Below are 17194 nucleotides of genomic sequence, written 5' to 3'. Positions count from 1 at the left end.
ATGCAGAGAATACATTCTCTTAAGTGATCAAAGAGTTTACTTCTCCAGATTCAAGCACTCTCTCAGTCCTGCTGTGAGCACTTGGCTCTCTAATCCTTCTATCCATTGTTTCATTGCCCGAATCTGCCCTCTGCTCTTGCTTCCAGGCCCACCCCACCCTGACACTATACCTTCTTCGTTTAGCTGGGTTTCAGCATCACTGATTAAACCGTAGGCACATTGCCAGTCTATTCCATGGGCCAGAAAGTCATTCTGTCTCCATTCACCCTGTGGAAGTGATTAGTGCTTAGAATGCAACCTTATTCTCTACCGCTTGAGGTAATCTCCTTATCAGCACCCATTCCTTACCCCTGTGGAACCTGGAACCTGCGTTGGCTCCCAGGGATCCCTGCACTCCTTTCATACCTTCACAGACCCTGTGCTGTAAGCATTTAGAAAGCATAAACATCTTACCGAAGCGTCGTGGCTAGGAGGATTTAAGGCTCAAGAATATATATGGGAAGTCATAGGCACTAATTTATTGCACACAGATAAGAAAGAATATCCTGCTCCCCCGTGAACCTATAGCTAAACAACACTGGGCAGCCAGAGCAGAGCTTCCCTCTGAGTCACATTTCTCTTGAAATGTACCGGACACCGTGCAGTTTCTGCGTTGCCCACCCTTCAGTCCAGCTGGTAAAGGGCACATGCCAGGAGGCCCGTCGTTTCTGTCTGGAGCAACCTGAGTTACAGCCTCAGGAACGGCCCTATGCATCCTACACTTACGGAATACTGGGTGCTTTCCCCACATTATTCATTCTTAACAGTTTTATTGCAGTATAATTACAGATGATAAAATCACCCATTTCAAGTATATAGTTCAGTGCGTTTTAGTAAATTTATACAGTTGTCCAGCCATTCATGCAAACTGGTTTCGGAACATTTCCTTTACCCTCAACAGTTCCCTGATGGCCACAGCAGTCTGTCTTCGCTCCCCGGGGCCATCTGCCCCAGACAGCCATTCATCTGATCTGCTTTCCCTAGATAGAGCATTATAGTTTCTAGAGTCATCACATGAGTGGGATCATACAACGTGTAATCTCACGTGCCTGGCTTTGTCCCTGCTGCAGCATGTACCCGCAGTCCATTGCCTTGAATATGCCGCATTTTAATTATCTATTCACCAGCTCATGGGACATTTGGATTACTTCCAGTTCTCCGCTGTGATGAAAATTGCCATTTGAGTATTCATTTACAGATCTTTGTGTGGTGGTTATATGTCTTCATTTCTCTCCCAGGTTGCTAACTGGGAGGGGATTTGCTGGGTGGTATGGTAAGAAACTGGGTCATAGTGTGAGATATTGGCAATCCCCCCCAAAATAGATTCTCGGTTTCATTCCCACTAACAATATGAGGGTTCCAGTTGCTCCACATCCTCACCACCACCTGGCATTGTCAGTCTTCTTCATTTTAGCCATTCCGATGGGTAAATGGTGAGTCCCAGTTTTCTGTGATTCTCCAAGAGATAAGGGAGAAGATAGCCAAGGACGGATAGCCAAGGACCGTAGGGGGAACAATGGGAGAAAAGGGATTATTAAAGAATCTGTCTCCCACTGTCATCCTGCTCCCTCATCCTGAGCCTGTCCTTGGGAATAAGAGCAGCATCAGCTTTCCTTAGAAATGCTTCCTCCTGGCTGGCGTAGCTCAGTGGATTGAGCATGGTCTGGGAACCAAAGTGTCCCAGGTTCAATTCCCAGCCAGGGTACATTCCTGGGTTGCAGGCCATAACCCCTAGCAACCGCACATTGATGTTTCTCTCTCTCTCTCTCTCTCCCTCCCTTCCTTCTCTCTCTAAAAATAAATAAATAAAATCTTTAAGAAAAAAGAAAAGAAATGCTTCCTTAAGCCCTTCACATCCCGCTCCCTCCACACACCGGCCGAAGTGCGCTATCACCCAGTCCTAAAGAGCAGTAGTGACTTTCTGGGCTAGTAGAATACACAGATTTTTTAAACCTTAATTTTAGCTAGTTTTAGATTAGATTTTTGCCTCCTCCCACACCACATTCTCTTATCACAGCTGCTGACAAAAAGAAAAAAAAACAGAATTGACTTGTTTGAATTCATTGCCTCTCTCCCTCTTTTACCCGCTGATGGAGGGTGTTATGTGCTATTAGACTAGCTAAGTAGCAAGGAGAAGGCAGCAAAAGAGCAGAAAAGGAGACCATTTATGATCCAACCATTGAATAATCAGGCCTTCACTTACCTAGGATGGTCTCTTGAGATGGATTGTCTTAAAGCTTCTCTTTACAAATATGGGTATATTTATGTATTTTGCATATTTCAATTTAATTTATAATATATAGACACTTGTTAATATTGAGTTTTGTTAAAGATCATCTTATTTACATTATTGACCACATCGGTCATGTAATAAGGAATCTAAGTTTTATGATCTCAAAATGAAAGGAAATAAGTTGAAAAAACCCTCAGTAACAATAAATAACCTGTGTAGTTAGCAAAATATAAGCAAAACTGAGGCCTCTCTACTTCTTAAGCTGCAGAGCACTTTTTAAATTTGTATTTATTGATGTTAGAGAGAGAGAAAAATCGATTTCTTGTGCCACTTATTTATGCATTCACTGGTTGATTCTTGTATGTGTCCTAACCAGGCATTAAACCTGCAACCTTGGTGTATCAAGACAAGGCTCTAACCAACTGAGCTATCAGGCTAAGGTTTGCAGAGCATTTTTATTTTTTTTTAAGATTTTATTTATTTATTTTTAGAGAGGAAGGGAGGGAGACAGAGAGAGAGAGAGAGAAACATCAATGTGCGGTTGCTGGGGGTTATGGCCTGCAACCCAGGCATGTACCCTGGCTGGGAGTCAAACCTGGGATGCTTTGGTTCCCAGCCTGCGCTCAATCCACTGAGCTACACCAGCCAGGGCAGAGCATTTTTATGTATCAATAATAGTGCAAAGAGATTGCAGATTTTAAATGCTATTAGCCCATCATCACATTTCCAAGAATAACTTCACATGTGAATCATAGCACATAGTTCCCTTTTTCTTTTGTAAACAAATTTTCCCTTAAGTCATCCTGATGATTGGCTTATGAGCAATGCAAACCAAATTTTTCTTAAGAAAACTGAATTTGCAGCAAGTTGTACTTAAAAGTAACTTCACAGGGAAATTGGTTAAGAACTGATTGGTTGGTTGGTTTGAATTTTTTTAATCTTCTGGAGTGATGTTTATGTGAAAATATAATCAGAAAATTAGTACCTTCATCAAGAGGTAATTCAGAGAGCTTTACAAATAAACCTAAGATTCTCCTTGATTACAAAAGAAGCCTTTCTACCTCCAGAACCCTTAAATGCTCAGAGGCAATTATACAATTAAGGTCTCTCTTTCCATCAAAGATTTTCTCATTTCTTCATAATTAGTATTTCTTGTTTATTGAAACAGACTATCCTCAGAGCACACACACACCACTACCTGCCCACCCCCCTCACCCCCTCATTCCCACCGTCCTTTGCTCTCTCTGGAGCCATTTAACTCGGAACCTCTTCTCTTCCTCATAAGTTAATACAAGTGCATTCGGATGGCATCTGTCATACAAACTGTTATTTGCTTATTATTCAGTAACAGTTTCTTTGAAAAGTAATAGCAAAAGGAAAAGAACATTTGGAAAACCTAGTCAGAGTGATTTTTTTTCCCTTAGATGAAGTGTTCGAGGTAGAGAGAAGGAGTCACAGACAGTGGGTGCTAAGGAAGTTTTACATCACCCGCAGCAACTGAGGTAAAGCAACCAAGGTACTACAGCTCAGAAGGAAGAGAAAACTCTCGAGAGTTGAAAGGGAAAGAAATAGGGTATGGCCGCTCTTTGCTTGCCCTCTTTGCCTTCCAGAGACATCTCCCCCACTTCATTTGTTGTCCGTGCATAAGGGGTGAGATCTGAGATTTCAGAGATGCCCCTTGAAGGGTGTACCCATGTGTTAGGTGCTGTGAGGACCCTATGATGCAGCGACGCTATGTCTGACCTTCCAGGGCTGATAGTCCGGTTGACTACTAGAGAAATTCAGAGAAAGAGCTGCTGTAGTCCAAGGGGAACAAGGAAGGCTTTCAGTGGATCTTGATTTCATGCTTGCAAGAGTCTAATGAAAAGAGGAGCAAGGTCTCCAAAATATGCAAAGGTGTTGTGTATGTGGGCCAGAAAGACCCGCAAGACACTGTTGGAGACACGGGAGACTTGCTGGAGTCGAAGGAATTATACATAATAGGAGAGAGGGCTGGAGAAATGAAAGGCATGGTTCTTAATCTAAAATCTACACAGAGACATCCATAAAATTGTACATTTACATAACAAAGATAATATTCAAAATATTGCAGTTAGGGTTATTCAAGGATAGAGTAAGAAAGTTTTAAGTTTCTGTTATACTTAAGAGAGAAATAATGCCATAGTTCAGTGCTTTGTAATTTCCAGAGCAGCTTCCTAGTCATTCTTATTCAATCTACAGAACATTCTTTTAGTCTTGGAAGGCTGTGTAGACACATGTGTTTGTTAAATGGGTGGATGGTCGGATGGATGGACATGGATACGTAATAGATAGAAATATACAAATATACACAATTTGAAAACATTTTTCCAACTGCTAGATTGACAGCCCTAGAAGACTGGATTTTTTTTTCTTCTTTGTAGCTCACAAATTGCATAGCACGATGGTATATGTGAAAGACCTTCAATAAATGTTTGTTGAATGAGATTACCACTGACCCTCTCACATCACAATGCAGAGGTGTAAAAGATCACTTAGCTAGAAGAAGAGTGAGAGGAAGAAAAAACAAATATCATGACCTTCTGCTTCCACCATACCACTGCCAGACACGGATTATTACAGTCCAAGAAATAAGAGAGGAAATGTCACAGTCGGAATTAGATGCCATTTCAAACTAGGATTCCTGGAGTTGCGGGAGTGGAAATTGGATGAAACATGGGCACTTCTGCCCGGATGCTCTCAGGTGGGAAATGCTTAAAAATTGTAACCAAGGACGGGGGGGAAATCCTTCCCGTTTAATTGCAGTCTTAGTCCTGCAGATGAGAGCAAAGCAGATCAACTTCCGCTTCCACTTCTGTGCAGGCATTCCAAATGACCAGAAACCCGGGGAACACTTGGAGTTTTGTTGGAAGAGGCCACTCAGAAGCCAGACAAACCATCTAAGCTTGTGTGGGAGCTGCTGTCCTTAGTTGGCAAGTAACTAGAAAGGGAAAGTGGGGACAGTCTACCCCCTTAAAATGGAACGGGGATTCCAAATGCAGGCAAAGCTGTTTCATCCTAAAGACCATTTAAATTAAAACAAAGTGGAAATCGCTCTCTCAGTAAAATGCAGAAATGAAAAGGATGCGCCGTGATAGCTGGAATGGCTCGTGTGCTCAGCAGTGCTGCGTGTGTAAGCTCTGGGGGACTCCAACTACATGTGTTATTTCACGTCTGTCAGCTGAATCTGAACTCCAAAATAGCACACATGCAGAATGTGACACTGAGGAAGATTACGTGAATTTGCCATTTTCCCCGGAGGCCCTGGTCCAGCCGGCAATAAACAGATTGAGATTTCAGGCGGAACAGGACTGAGAGACAGGACTTTCCTTCGTGACTCATGTGCGTGCATTCTTGCGGTTTTCATTGGTGTTTTTCTATCATGTCTAAGCAAATGTGGCCATGAAAATGGAAATTGTAGGATGATAGGATTTTTTTAAGGACGTAGCATGTTTGATATCCAGAAAAGAATCACAAACTAGATTTCCAACAATAAGGGAATGGTTATCGAATTATGACATGCTTCTCTAAAGGGATGATATGCTAATACGGGGTTACTTGAAATGTCTACTGAGAGTTGAATATGTAAGAAAGCTCTTTAGCTTTAATATCAGGCAAAAAAATTTAAGGGGAAAATTATATTTACAGTGTGACCATTCCAAAGCATCATCAAGGGGACAAAATGAAAGGAAATACACCAAAATGCAAATAGACCGTGTATACCTTGTTCTCTTATTTGTTTTTCTGTATTTTCTGTCTCTACCATGGGAAAGCAGTATTATTATTATTATAATCGAAACATTGTTCAATTTTTAAAAAACAGATGAAGGAAAAAAACAATGGTTCATTTACATCACCTTAAATTTAACCTGTTTAATTTATAGCACATTAAATTTTAAAAGGGAAAAATGGAAGTCTAGGTGCACTGGCTTTCGGTGCTGCTGCTCTGATGTGAGCTCTTCAGTGCAAGGGTAATGTCACGGAATCGTCTAGCAGAATTCCCAGAGCTAAACCCAGAGACATAAGTGACAGTGACATAATATTATAGCATTGTCACTGTGCAAAGGCATTCTCCTAGTGCTGGAATTTGCGCTGGGGTTTCTGCAGTTCTTCCGTTTAATTGACACTGCAGGAAATTTGTGGAGGTAGCTCCTACTCTGACGAATGGGGACCAACACTCGGCAGGCCCTTGCTGCTTCAGTAACACTCCTTGCCTTTGACCCACATTTCTCGTGATAGTTGTAGTAAAAACCATTAAGAAAACACGCAGTAACTCTTATCTATTGGAACTGGGTGGTTGGAACCCTATTCTTATGCTCATGTGTATAATAATTTTTTTTTAGTTAATGGTTGGACACTGTAGTTATTTGTGCTCAATCTCTCCAAGTTTCCCCTTTGAGTTCTCCAAGTAATTTGTGACAGAAATTCAATAGTGTTTTTTGAGTTGAACTGAATTTTGTCAGTATCTTAGAGTAACTAAATCCCCAATATATCACCATTGCTTTACCTTTTGCTGCCGTTGGGCTCCGTGTGCATGCGGTGCACCCACACAGTAATGACAACCATACAGATTTTTTTCTCTACCACAGTAACCATTGCTCTGGCTTCCCCTCCCCCCACCTCCAGCTTTTTGAAAACTGTTTGTAAACTGGCTAGTCATCAGTCATGGTACCTGGGGTGGTAGGAGTTCACTACTTCCCTACCATTTATAATGACGACAGTGATGGTCAAATGTTAAGCTGCTCTCACTCAAGGCAAACCCAACTGTCCTTGGACTTGACTTGCCCATAATGGCTATCTTTCTTTGGAATCCTCTCTGTGATAGTCTTGCTGATTGGATTTCATATTGTTGAGTTGGAAGGCAAATGTCTCCCTCCCTGCCACTGTCCTATTAGCCAACTGGGACTGACTCCTGAGTGGATGAGACTTCCTGGTCTTTGTCTATGTAGGCGTCCCCCACTACATGGAAATAGAGCATTCCTATGAGCCAACATGGCACAAAGCAAAGAAGAAATTACCCTAGGACACATCTTACCAGTAACAGATGCACAAAATAAGTGGAGGTAGAGCACAGACACTCACAGAGTCCAAAGCTACAGCAGGTTGATGCTGAGATACAGAATGTGGTTCCCGGGGAAGGAGTTTGGCAGGCCACCCTCGCTGCTTGGGGTGTGCACTGCCTCTGTAACAGCTCTCTGCAAAACAAACACTACTTTTGATTTTCACCTTTTCATGTAAAAGTAAAAATCCTCTTCAGAGTTCTTAGCAACAACAGGCACGAATGTAAGTCTGTCATAAAAGTGAAGTGGTGTAAAGCGAAATTTTCGAAAAGCTGCGGAATCGTGTCTATGCATTGCACAGGGAATTCTGCAGGGTACCTGCCTGCGCTCTTCTGGTCTGGCTTTAGCACTGCGGTAAGCCTCGCCCCAAATTGAAACTCTATGATTTTAATGTTTCTCAGATGGTCACAACCCAGTTTAAATGTTTTGAACGTGACAACTCAAAATAAAAAGCACCATCTTAAGACATATCGTAATGATATAAGCAGTGGTGTGGCTGAGGTATAGGGGTTAATACCAAAAGGAAAAGCATGGTGAGTGGGAAAGAGCAGGCTAAGGGTCAGGTGCAGTCCTGGCCATGACCTGTCAGCAACGTGACCACAGACAAGGTTGAGTCTCAGGTTTTGCATTTCTAAAATGGAAATGATAATGTTACCCACGTATAATGCACTTGGTGCAGTTTCTAAAACAGAACGTAGAACGAGAGCATAGCAAATGTTTAGTAAGTAATAGTTATCATTTTGTATGATAAATGGTCATTTCTGATAATTGAGGAGTTACCCAAATGTTCTTGATATGAATCATCACTGTGTGTTAAATTTTTCATTTTATCTATCTTCCTGCCCATCCATCCTCTTCTGGGTATTTCTGTGGAGGACACAGCAATGGGGCTCCAGCAAATGGCTCAGCTTACCTCCTGCCGCAGATTAAAGGGTGTGCATGGAAGAACAGCAAACATTCTTTCAGGTTAGGTCTAGTATTAAACCAATAGCTAGAGACTGGATCCGTTCCCATCAGTACATATCACTTCGACGAGGGCTTTTCCGAGGTTAGCCACGTCTGTTCATGCAAAGCACAAGGGAACTTGTCTGACATGATGAGCTAGGAAATTGACCAGGTGTCTGTTTCTCTGGATCAGGGTCTCTGTGCATCCTTCTAGTCCGTTAGCTGGAATAAGCACACCAGCGAGGCTGCCTCTTCTGTGTGCCGGGAACTCTGCTGGTGATTCTCACAATTTCATCCTTCATCTTCCCAGCAACATTTGAGATTGGCATTAACCTTCTCACTTTATAGGTGAGAAAATGGAGACCCAGGGAGTCAGGTCACTCACCTGCAACTGAGCTGTGAGAGCGTAAACCAGAAGTGGCCGCAGAGGTCACACCAGCTCAGTTGCAGCAGTTATTTGTTGTTCAGTGTCCATTACTCGGCAGGATAATTTTGAATGTCTGTATTCCTCCAAAAAGCATTTCCTAGCAGGACCCAGATAGCACCCTCAGCATCGGATCCAATTACCTACTGGGAGAAAGGCCGCGGAGATTTTCTGGAAGGAATTTACCGCTATCTCCAATAGAAGCCTTTGGCAAAATAAGAATAAGAAAATGTAGTGTTTTTAGACTAACATTACCCTTTTCCAACATATTTTGTATTTTTCTGAAATAAGGAAGTTCTTTGATCGTAATGCTTAAAAAAAAGAAATAATACAAGAATATAAAGGCATTTATCTGGATCATATGAACAACATGGCCTGCAAATAAGCAGCACCAGGATCACATTACTTAGTATATTTGTAAATCATCTGAAAGGAGTTTATGGTGAAATCACAGATTTGCAAAAGCTGCCAAGCTCCTCCAGGTAGCAAAATGCCAGCTGACTAATACAAATGCAGAAAGAATACACAGGGCTATGCGAGTAGGCAGAAGGATGGCAGATGGGCTTCTGTGTGGACAGCTGTAAAATAAGGAATTTAGGGAGAAATAATTCAAACCATCTTCCCAAGATTAAAGGACTTTGAACTATCAGCTCTAACAGACTTAAGAGATTTTACAGTGTGTGTGTTTGTCCCTAGTTATTCCTACTGTAGCTAAAAGGCTGTAGCTAAAGGCTGGCCTTTTAGCTACAGTAGCTAAACCTACTGTATACCTACAATATGCCTGCAGTATACCTACTGTATACCTACAGTAGCTATATCGACTGTAGCCCTACAGTAGCTATACCTAAAGGCTATACCTAAAAGGATGGCCTTTTAGCTACAGTAAGAAATCAAAAGTGGTTAAGAGGGACATGTGAAAAGGAAATTAAAAGCAGAAAATAGTATCCTGTTCAAATGTAAAGCCATGATTCACTTATACCTGGAATATTGTGAGCATTTTTTCAACAAACTTTAAGTGGCTGTGCTAGGGCAGGAGACGGCACAGAGAGAGAGAACCAAAATGACCCCAGGGAAACCTGCTCTGTGAACACAGACCGCAAAGATTGGGGTTCATCAGCCTGGGAGGGTGATGGTTTGTTAAATCATTGGGATGTGGTGCATGTGGACAGTTTAAGTGCTTATTTAAAATCTAAATAAATTTAGGCAGAAAAGTCAATATGCTAATTGACAAATAGGCAAATAAAAATGCAATGTTTGTATAGGATGAAAAGCCCAAAGAAATGCTCACCCCACCCCCCTTGAAAAGAGAAAATTTTTTAAATTGTTTACCCAGTGGGTAGTATACTTTAGGAACCAGTTACCCAGAAATAGTTGCTGGAATGCTCCTGGAATGGTGTGTGGGCAGGGGAAGGGTAAATACATTTCTTGTGAGTGCATTTATATGTTGTATTAATATTTGGAGATCTGTCCAAACTTTGCAGCTTACCTTGGAGTAGAACGAGCTTTGAAATCAGCAAAACTGATTCAAATCCCAGTGCCACCTCGTACTGGCTCTTGGACAGGCAACTTAACCAGTGTAACTAACCCTCCGTCTCCTCGTCTGTAAAGCAAGAAGGGCCCCTTCCAGATACGGGGGGAGGGAGGATTGCGAGGGGCAGCACAGGCAAAGCTCCAGGAAGGGTAGGAATGGAGGCTCTCTTCAAATCTTAATTGTCTTCTACAGGGTGCCCTTTGCTGCACTGTCAGACATAAAATCCCATTCCAGGGGAACTGAGAGTCCCCCAAGTAGGCAGTGCTTGATTATAACCCTACTTTGCTGCTTGTATCTATATTAACATCCATTCTTCCCTACTCACTGAGCCCCTGTTATTTCAGGCATTGCTTTAGGAGTTGGGGAATAGCCATAAAGGCACACCAGGACCCTGCTCTCAGGAAGCTCCCTGCAGGGGGAGAGGCGCACGAACACTACCCCATAAATAATCTCAGAGAACGAGAAAAAGAGAAACACAGAGCAGAGCGCGATAGTGTTGGGGCCGGCACTTTTAGTGAGGACGTATGGGGAGGCCCTTGTGAGGGGACAATACCTGAGCAGTGCCCGGAGGGAGGAGAAGGAGCGTCCTGTGACAATCTCAGGCCCAGCAGCATTCTGGGCAGGTGGACAAGCAGTGGTAGAGGCCCCGAGGCGAGAATGCATACTGAACAAACGGTCAAGGAAAAGAGAAGGCCAGTGTGGCCTAGCATCCTGAATGGAGGGGAAGGAGGCAGGGACAGAGACAGACAGTGGGCAGCCAGCCCTGTGGGGCCTGGAGGCCAGGTGAGGACTCTGGTTTTATTCTAAGAGCAATAGCAAGCTATGGGAGACTTCAGCTGGTGAGCGAGAAGACTGGACTGGTGCTTTTGAAGGGTCTCGTGGCTGCTGGGTGGAGGACGGGACTCTCGGGCAGCCTGCGCAGAAGGGGCACCGTCTCTGCATTCTCTTCCTGCCCCCGGCTCTCTGCCTGCCGCTCGAGACTGTCTAAAGCAGTTATTTCTTTCCAGACTCGAAGGTTCCCAGTGACCTCACACATCTTTCACGGTGCAGAGGTAGCTTTGCACAAGTCTCCTCTCGTTCCTTCATCTTTTAGGGCATAGCAAAACTACTTTTCTCCAGTGAAATATTTGACCCAAATGTCTGTTTGTTTCAGGTTTTAAAAATCAATTTGATTGGCCACAGGAAACGTATTTTGGCATCTCTGGGAGACAGGCTGCACGAGGATCCACCACAGAAGCCCCCTCGGTCCATTACCCTCAGGGTAAGTGCTCAGTATATTCGTTTTCTTCTCCACTCGTGCACCCCACATTTACTCTGGGCCGTATAACAAAATGACGGAAGCAGTGGATCAGGGAGTGCAGGCTGCTTTGCGCATAGCTTACCGTACCCGCAAAAGAAACAGCCCCGCTTCTGATCGTGTTCGGTAACACAAGATTTTTATTCTTGTCTGGTTAAATGCGTATTTTTGAGATTTAGATACACACTAGACAAACCTCCACCTTTAAAGAACCCCTCCCACTACTCCACCCCACACCCTTGCGCTGAGAGAGAGGAAATGAGATTTCTGTCAAACTTCTCAACCCCACAGAAAGAAAATCATTCAGAGGCCACAGTTAAGTAAAGATCAATTTAAAATTAACCTGAGGGTCTTCTGGGTTTTTTTTTTTAAGAAGTAAATTTCCCAGCTTTACCCACTTCCAAAATTAAGCATAGAGAAGCTAGAACTTTATTGAATAAACTATTTCAGCTATATATTTTTTAAGGTTTTGTTTATTTATTTACTTTTTTAGGGAAAGAGGAAGGGAGGGAGAAAGAGAGGGAAAGAAATATCGATGTGTGGTTGCCTCTCACATGCCCCCTACTGTGGGCACCTGGCCTGCAACCCAGGCATGTGCCCTGACTGGGAATTGAACTGGCAACCCTTTGGTTGAGCAGGCCAGCACTCAGTCCACTGAACCACACCAGCCAGGGCTCAGCTATATTTTAGAATTATGGGTTAGTAAATCTAGAGAGAAGCCTTAGGTGGCGGAGAGAGAAATACAGTGGAAAGGGAAGGGAGGCAAGATGGAAGACATGGAGAGAAAGAATGAGAGAGAGGACCGTGGTCAGTGGATTTCAGAGGCCTGTGAGAACTTTCCTAAAACTCATCCAAGAAGCTGGATTCTCCAGGAGCCATTGGAGAGTTCCAGCTCTGTTCTCTTTATTGAGTCCTGCACTTGCTTGCTTCTGATTCCCTTTCTGCAAGTGGTAGAAGAGGCAGTGATGATAAACGGTGAGCACAGCCTGGCAGGGAGACGGAACAGCCAGTGATGAGATGCGGTAAAACGCCTCTTATCGGGGAACGCCAGCAAACCGCATCACCACTGCCAAGCAGAGGGTCGGGCAGGAGGGGAGCTGTTACGATTTGAGTCTGATTCACTTGTAAAGAGGAAAATGAACAAAGATTTCAGGACATCCGAGAGAAGTAGGAAAAGTGATTATTGAGGCAATTGGGACATTTGGAGGCTAGTTAAGGGCTTTGGGGACAGTACTAGTAGAAATGGGACCTATTTTTCTCCCTCCATAAGAGGAGTTTCAAATAAATTGGGAGAAAAATGAGGCTTTCTCGTCTTGCCTTCGTCTAGCTACAGAAAAAGGGAGAAAGATGTAGGCACTGGCAGTATAGCCATCCTGAAATGACTGTTTATAGGACTTGTCCCCTGTCCCCTGCCACTTACTCGCCTCCCTTTCCTTCCCCTCCTGCACCTGTCCCTCTGACTCCCTGGAAGAGATTTAGGAGAACAACACAGAGATTCCCAAGAAAAAGTGCAGGACCTTCATTTGTCAAAGGAGGTCCAGAATGTCTGGGGCAGGTGTGGGAATCAGGACCTGCCAACCCGCCTCTGTCTCGCAAACACGAGGGCCCAGCTGTAAGCTGCCCCTTGTCTTCCTTCTGACCAGTTGCCCCAACCTGGGTCACCTGTGCCACTGAAGGTCATTGTGTGTGTCACCCTGCCGTCTGCATGTGCGATATGCCCCCTGTCCGTACTGTGTCTTGTGCCCCACCGGACTGCCAGACCACTCCCTGAGGGAGGATCAAGCCCCACCCTCCCCATTTTAGCATCCTCATCATGAAATCCGCCAGGGGGAGCACTCTCTGTCCACGTGAGGACACAGCTCCTTCCCTTGTAACACACAGGACAGCGTCCAGGCTGCCCGACATCTGTGTCCTCTCCCCTGAGATCACCGACTTGGCTGATGTAAGAAAACAGCTGATTCTTTGTGCTTTTAAGCCTTTGGTCTAAGGTCCTTAGTGGGGAAAGGTATTAACTAGATGACACCATTCATAAAATGGTGGAAGTCGCCCATTCCTTCACAGTTGATTCAAAAACGAGTCCCCAGCCCCACCATTTGTCTTGTTCAGTATTTCACAATTTTGCAACCAAAGCTTAGCCGCGAAAACGTGGTATTTACTTCATGATGTATTTCCATTCAGGAACCCAGTGGTAATCACACTCCTCCTCAGTTGTCTCCATCACTTAGCCAAAGCACTTACACCACTGGTGGCTCCCTAGACGTTCCTCACATTATCATGCAGGGCGATGCAAGGAGGAGAAGAAATGAAAACTACTTTGATGATATTCCCCGATCAAAACTGGAGAGGCAGATGGCCCAGGTAAGGTGTTAAAAGCCTCTGTGACGTGTGTGCCTTTCACCCGTACCAAGTAATGCTTTCTGATGCTGGACGATGCCTCTTGTCCGCATGGTCAGCTGGGATTGTACCATTTTATGCCACAGCTCTCGTTCCCTGCTCACCCGAACTAGACTGAATCAGACCTTCCTGGGAATGGAAGGTACACGTAGGTTCTTGCTGTCCATTCCTACTGCAGAAAGGATATCCGATCTCACTGCATCCAGAAAGTCTTGGTCCTAACCCTTTAGGGCCAAGAATTACTGTGCCAGAATCGAATCGTAATGGAAATGAATAATAATGAAAGCCTAGATTATAAAATGTAAATCGGCTGGATGACAGGGCAGAAGTCGGAGGAAAGTATTAACTCCAGTGATGTTAATTTCCTCCCCAGTTGACACACTTGTGTGGGGTTTTACCGTTGGGACTAGTTGCATCATCTCGTGCTGTCACCTTCAGTAGCTGAAGATGCTGCTGCTGCTGCCCAACACACATAATGGAAAAGAAAGATCTGTCACATTTGGGCCTTTCCGTGTTTTGGTATGGATGTCCGTGTCTGGGCTGTCCTTACACGGCTGCTCAGAAACTTGAGTCAGCCGTCACCAAACAAGTGGGGCCGTTCGTAGAAGCACATTCAGAGGGACAGCCCTGGCCCTGTCGTTTTGCTCTGAGATTCAAAGATAGGGACTTGTTGAACAATGATTGGCAGATTCAACTCTTTCCGTCCTCATTCTAGGTTCAGACTGATGTGTTAAGAGGCTTCTCTCTGCCTCCCACACCTAAGATGAAAATCTCTAGGTGAAAATTTGACTGTAATTGCTTCGCCATGGTTGTTAAATATTTTTCTCAACTGTTTGGTGAGATTCTGTTTTTAAAAGCCTTTGGTAAACATTCTGCGCTGCCACTCACAAAAGAAAAATGTGAAGAGAATGTTCTGGAAGCCATGGCTATTCTGCCTGCAAATGCCCTGGGAAGAAAAGGCCTGATATATGGTGTCTTCTTTTAGAACAATTCTGAATTGTTCTCGGAGTTCTTTGTGCAAGGAATGGTAATGTTGGGATTACGGAGAATCCTTTATTGAAGGGAAATGGAAAACGTAGGAGAGACAAGAAAAGAATAATTTTCCCTTTCTCTCTTGTTAAGTGTTGTCTTTTAATCCTTATTACTGTTTTCAGTGATGTTCTTTTAAATAAAGAGTCTGAAAGCTTTTTTTCCTCAAGCCGTTCATATATTTCCTGCTACTTGTTAGGATTTGTGAATCACACATGTGCTTAAATGTCTCTAATGAGAGCATTTCAGAGACACGGTACATTTTGACCTTGAACCACGTAGTCTCTATGTATTAATACAAATGGGGGTCTTTGCTGAACCCTCCTCTTCTCTGGGTAAGGGAAGATCATGCTCTGATGAACACTAACTACGACAGACCGTGCTGACTTCAGGGACAGAATCGCCCGTCTCAGGTGCTCATAGAATTTATGAAATTTCTCCACAGAGTACAGTTTTTTCAAAGAGGAAATTAATTGCTCTTTCTCCCAGGTTTGCACACTAGGAGGCAGTCTACCAAGACTGCTCACTTACTTTCTTTGAGACTCCGAAGCGAAGGCAGGAGTACCTTTTGAGTAGCCTAGATATTTTTCTTACCACACCAGTCAGGATGCATCGTCTTGCCCTTGAGAAAATTGAATGAACTTGTATCAGACCAGGTGAGAAAGGCTCCGAAGCAGGAAGAGGGGTAGACAAGCAGGTGGGTGGGATGCAGTGAGCCACGGAAGGTCTGTGTGAAGGTGCTTCTTCGCCTCCCGTGTGCTGCTCACAGTGACGCAATGACTGATGGTAGACGCAGGCCTCCGTCAGCAACCAGGAGCGAATTAAAAAAACTTTCTAAAACCCTACTGTTCAATACGGCACTTTCGCTGCAGAGAAAACAGGAGATGGCACTACAGAAATCTGATCCATAGGAAAAAGGGATTCTGGGATTGCAACTCTTTAGGTTGTGTTCATTGCAGCCTTTTATTTGTTGGCTTTAAGCGTGTTTCCTGATCCAGAAATGCCAGAATCACATGGAGAAATGAACACTTATGTACCCCTTTAAAAGAGTTCCATTTCTGACCTGTCAAGGTATTAAATACTCGATATTTTGGTTGTCGAACAGTTTTATTTATGTGACTTTTCTACCATTCAACCACGCCACTGATTTTTTTCTGTTTTTCCTTTTTTTGTATTTTGGGTCATTTGCTGTAATAATTTTTAAAATTCACTTGCTTTTTAAAACCTGTCATACTCTCTCTAGACCATATTCTTGCTCAAAGTCATGTGCTTAGCCAATAAAGTCGAGTCTTCCTGAAGACGTGCATTAGCGATTAAAATCCCAGTGCGCAGGCAGCCAGTTGTGACGCCTCCTTTCCCACAGGAGCCCAGGCCCAGCCGTTCCTTCCGCAGGGTTTCTCCCCAGAGGCTTACTGTAGTTTGGTTGTTGCATGCCTAACCAGTCTGTTTCTTGCTAGGTTGCTGAAGTCCATCTCCAGGGCTTCTTTCCTCTTGCTAAAAGACAGGAAGGTGCAGTTAAACAGAGTCACCACGACAGAACATGTTTTCAGAAAACGCCCTACTGCATCAGATTTATCGGAGCCCCCACCAGGGGGTTCTGGAACTCCAGCCCTAGGCTCTCGGTGGCTGCAGTAATTCATGAGCGTTTTGGTTGCTTAAGGTCTGCTCCACAGATGTTTGGAAATGCTGTGCTTAACCTGGAAAACCAATGCCGAGAGTTAAATTAAGATAAATTTAATGTCCATTCCACATATTAAGTCCATTTGTGGGTGAATATTTTTTAAAAGGTAACACAGGAGTGGTGTTTAGTTACTTGTGTTCAATTTAAACAAGTATTGGAAATACCTGCCTTGGAATACAAGGGATTTGCAGATATTGTGGCTATTGTTTGACTTTATTCTGATAAAAGCAATATTCTGCCTCAAATTGTCTTAACTGAATATGTGAGAAACAAGACTGAGTTTAGTACTAATAGCATTTTTTAACCACTAAGATTAATGGCGTAAACACATCTAAAAAATGGGTTTCCCATTATGTCAAAAGCATAGCTTTTCAAGCCCATAATTCTAAATTGGGCACATTAGCTCAGAAGTTCTGAAATGTTCCCCTATTTCCATACACCTAATAAATAAATGTTGCACTCGCATTCACATAATAGTACCTTAGTGCATATAGAGCTTTTAAACTTTCAAAGTACTTTCACATCTGTTGCCTCATTCTGGCA

General features: G+C 43.6%; 1 protein-coding gene across 13 annotated transcripts in view; it reads left to right on the top strand.

Moving 5' to 3' along the window:
- Window positions 1-17194, top strand: part of ANKS1B (ankyrin repeat and sterile alpha motif domain containing 1B) — an 833247-nt gene that overhangs the window by 750047 nt on the left and 66006 nt on the right. For 12 of the 13 annotated variants that reach the window (XM_028531910.2, XM_036019451.1, XM_028531904.2 and 9 more), the window contains 2 exons: window positions 11404-11511; window positions 13726-13905. In XM_028531910.2, the coding sequence (XP_028387711.2) occupies window positions 11404-11511; window positions 13726-13905 (288 nt within the window). The remainder of the gene's footprint in view (window positions 1-11403; window positions 11512-13725; window positions 13906-17194) is intronic. The other variant, XM_036019452.1, reaches the window with a different exon arrangement.

This window comes from Phyllostomus discolor, chromosome 2 (genome assembly GCF_004126475.2).
Source record: "Phyllostomus discolor isolate MPI-MPIP mPhyDis1 chromosome 2, mPhyDis1.pri.v3, whole genome shotgun sequence".
Lineage (NCBI taxonomy): Eukaryota > Metazoa > Chordata > Mammalia > Chiroptera > Phyllostomidae > Phyllostomus > Phyllostomus discolor.
This window is presented reverse-complemented; position numbering and strand designations above follow the sequence as displayed.